Source organism: Crocuta crocuta, unplaced genomic scaffold (assembly GCF_008692635.1).
Source record: "Crocuta crocuta isolate KB4526 unplaced genomic scaffold, BGI_CrCroc_1.0 scaffold143, whole genome shotgun sequence".
NCBI lineage: Eukaryota > Metazoa > Chordata > Mammalia > Carnivora > Hyaenidae > Crocuta > Crocuta crocuta.
In genome coordinates this window covers 5169858-5172308 of record NW_027529175.1, presented here as the reverse complement: position 1 = coordinate 5172308, position 2451 = coordinate 5169858, and the positions used below count along the sequence as shown (strand labels likewise).

At 56.9% G+C, this 2451-nt stretch overlaps 1 protein-coding gene across 1 annotated transcript in view; it reads right to left on the bottom strand.

Moving 5' to 3' along the window:
- Window positions 1-1062: 1062 nt before the first annotated feature.
- RIBC2 (RIB43A domain with coiled-coils 2) overlaps window positions 1063-2451 on the bottom strand; it is a 16533-nt gene continuing 15144 nt past the window's right edge. Inside the window, exons 8-9 of the mRNA XM_077757897.1 lie at window positions 1822-1851; window positions 1063-1245 (exon numbers count right to left, since the gene is read on the bottom strand). Coding sequence (XP_077614023.1) covers window positions 1167-1245; window positions 1822-1851 — 109 coding nt within the window. The 3' untranslated portion in view covers window positions 1063-1166. The remainder of the gene's footprint in view (window positions 1246-1821; window positions 1852-2451) is intronic.

Here is a 2451-nt window from a genome sequence, read left to right as displayed (position 1 = left end):
CCTTCCNGGGGGGGGGGGGTGTCTCCTTCACCACCAGGGCCCTCCCTCCGTGTGGCTCGTTCAGCCTGGCGGGCAGTGTTCCTAATCAGATCGTCACGGGAGGCAATGGGACCAGGTGCCCCCTGCGTTCCCGTTATGGGTTGGGTTGTGTCACCCCCCTCCCCCGCCATCCCCAGAAAGGTATGTTAGAGTCCTAACCTCCAGTCTGCAGACGTGGCCTTATTTGGAAATACGGTTATTGTAGATGTAATTAGTGAAGATAAGGTCGTTGGGGGTGGGCCCTAATCCAATATGACCGGTATCCTCATGAAAAGGGGAAACTTGGGGCGCCCGGGGGGCTCAGGTGGTTGAGTCAGACTCTTGATTTCGGCTCGGGTCATGACCTCACAGTTGGCGAGCCAGTCTGTGGCCGATAGGATGTGAAAGGAGGTGAAGTGTACACTTTCTGTGGCTCGTCCTCAAGGGCTCGAGCGTGCAACTGCCCACTTTGCTCCTCTGTCTCCTCCCTCGAGGCCTAATGACAAGGAGCAGCATCCCTGGACCACAGGATGGGGGATGGCAGAGAAGTGACGGAGCTCCGAGAGCAAGATGTAAACTGCTTTGCCGAAGCCACTCTTGTTTTGGGGTCTCTGTAACCCCAGGCCCATCACTGCCTGTCAACGTGACCCCGAGCAAGTCACTTCGCGTGTCTGTATCTTGGGCTCCTCTCCCGGAGCACGCGAGTGATAAAGATCCCCACCCGCCACAAGCTGCCGTGGGGGCCACATTGTTCTCAATGCCTCGCGCGTAGCGAGTGCTCCCGTTAGCTTTTACGGCAGCTGGAGCGGGGGTCTCAGTGGGACGCGGGCCCCCTCCGATGCCACTCTCCCTGGGATGGTCCTTCGCGGGGCTCCATCTACGCCGTCCCTGTACAGCACCCACGGCTGCCCTGGGCACACAGGCTCCGGGCAGAGCTGAATAGAAGCCTCGTTACACACACACACACACACACACACACACACACGCACGGGAGAGGATGAATATCTGTTTTGTCCACCATTGAAAAGCGGAGTTGAAAGGCACTTCGGAAACACGGAGTGTACTTCTTTTTAATAAAGGCGACTCTTCAAAAGGCTACTGCGTTTTATGCATAAACAGTTCAGAGGACAAGCACCGTGTCTTTTTCACTATCGACTTCTTGTATTAAATTGTGCGAAATAGCCTTCAGTGGGCTGATTTGTACAGACTTCCTCCATATGTTTTTTCCTGACAATAAAACAGAGGAAAAAAATCAGCAAGTGCCTGGTTTCCTAAATATTCAAAAAAGTTTTTTATATGTAGGAAGAAGGCCACAGACTTTCCACCAGCGTGTTAGCCCCAGGGTACGGGATGCATCCCAGCCCCGGGGGGGTTAAGGGCGGGGGTGTTTATCCTCGCTCTGTGGTTACACCAGGCACCGGCACCCGGAGACTCTGGGGGGCTCTCGGAATTAACTCTCTGCGGGTGTGGCTGTGAAGACATCTGTTCACCCCACTTGACCTCTGTCGGATCATCTCTGCTGCTCCTCTGGGGGCCCCAACAGAAGTGACCGGCCAGCAGGGGACCCACCGGGGGAGTGACAGCTGATTGGAGAACATACTGCTGGGTCTCTTCTGAGTTCAAGCCAAGAGCTTGATGGATAGACGATAAGTCAATAAGTATCGTGGGGGTTTTGGGGTTTTTTTGTTTTGTTTGTTTTGCTTTTGAGAGAGGGAAGGGAAGGGCAGAGGGACAGGAAGAGAGAAAGTCTCAAGCAGGCTTCATGCCCAGCACAGAGCCCAACCCAGGGCTCGATCTCATGACTGTGAGATCATGACCTGAGCCAAAGTCAAGAGTCGAACACTTAAACGACCGAGCCACCCAGGTGCCCCAGTAGTGTGTGTGTGTGTGTGTGTGTGTGTGTGTGTGTGTTTACCGAGTTCACCTACTGATCTGCATGAGACATTTTCTGCAGCCGGCCCTCCGAACTCTGCTTGGGGCCTGTCGGTGTGAAGAGGAGACGCCAGCACGGTCCCCCCTCCCCACGTCCAAGGGGGCCAAGCAGCCTCCTCAGAAAAGCCCTCCGACGCCCCCAGGCCCACTCAGTGCCTCCCCTGGGGCTCCCAGTGCCCTCCGTGTACCCCAGCACCAGCACTCATGTCTGAGCCGCTGGGCATAGCTGGCGCCCACATGGGCGCCTCCCACGGGGGGTCCCCTGGTGTGTGCCAGGACCAGTGGTTTCCAAACACTTAGTTTCCGGCTTGTAGCTCTCAGCCCCTCTCTCCCTTCTGTTTGAATTCTTTACCAGGAGGCTGGGCTGTGGCCTGAGTCACCGCTGCTAAGGGGGCTGCGGTGAGATACACAGCCGGGCCCCGGGGCCCCTGGGTGGGAAAGACCCCGGGGAGGGGGGCCCGTACGGCCTGCCCGAAGGTCCCCACGACTCAGCGGGATCTG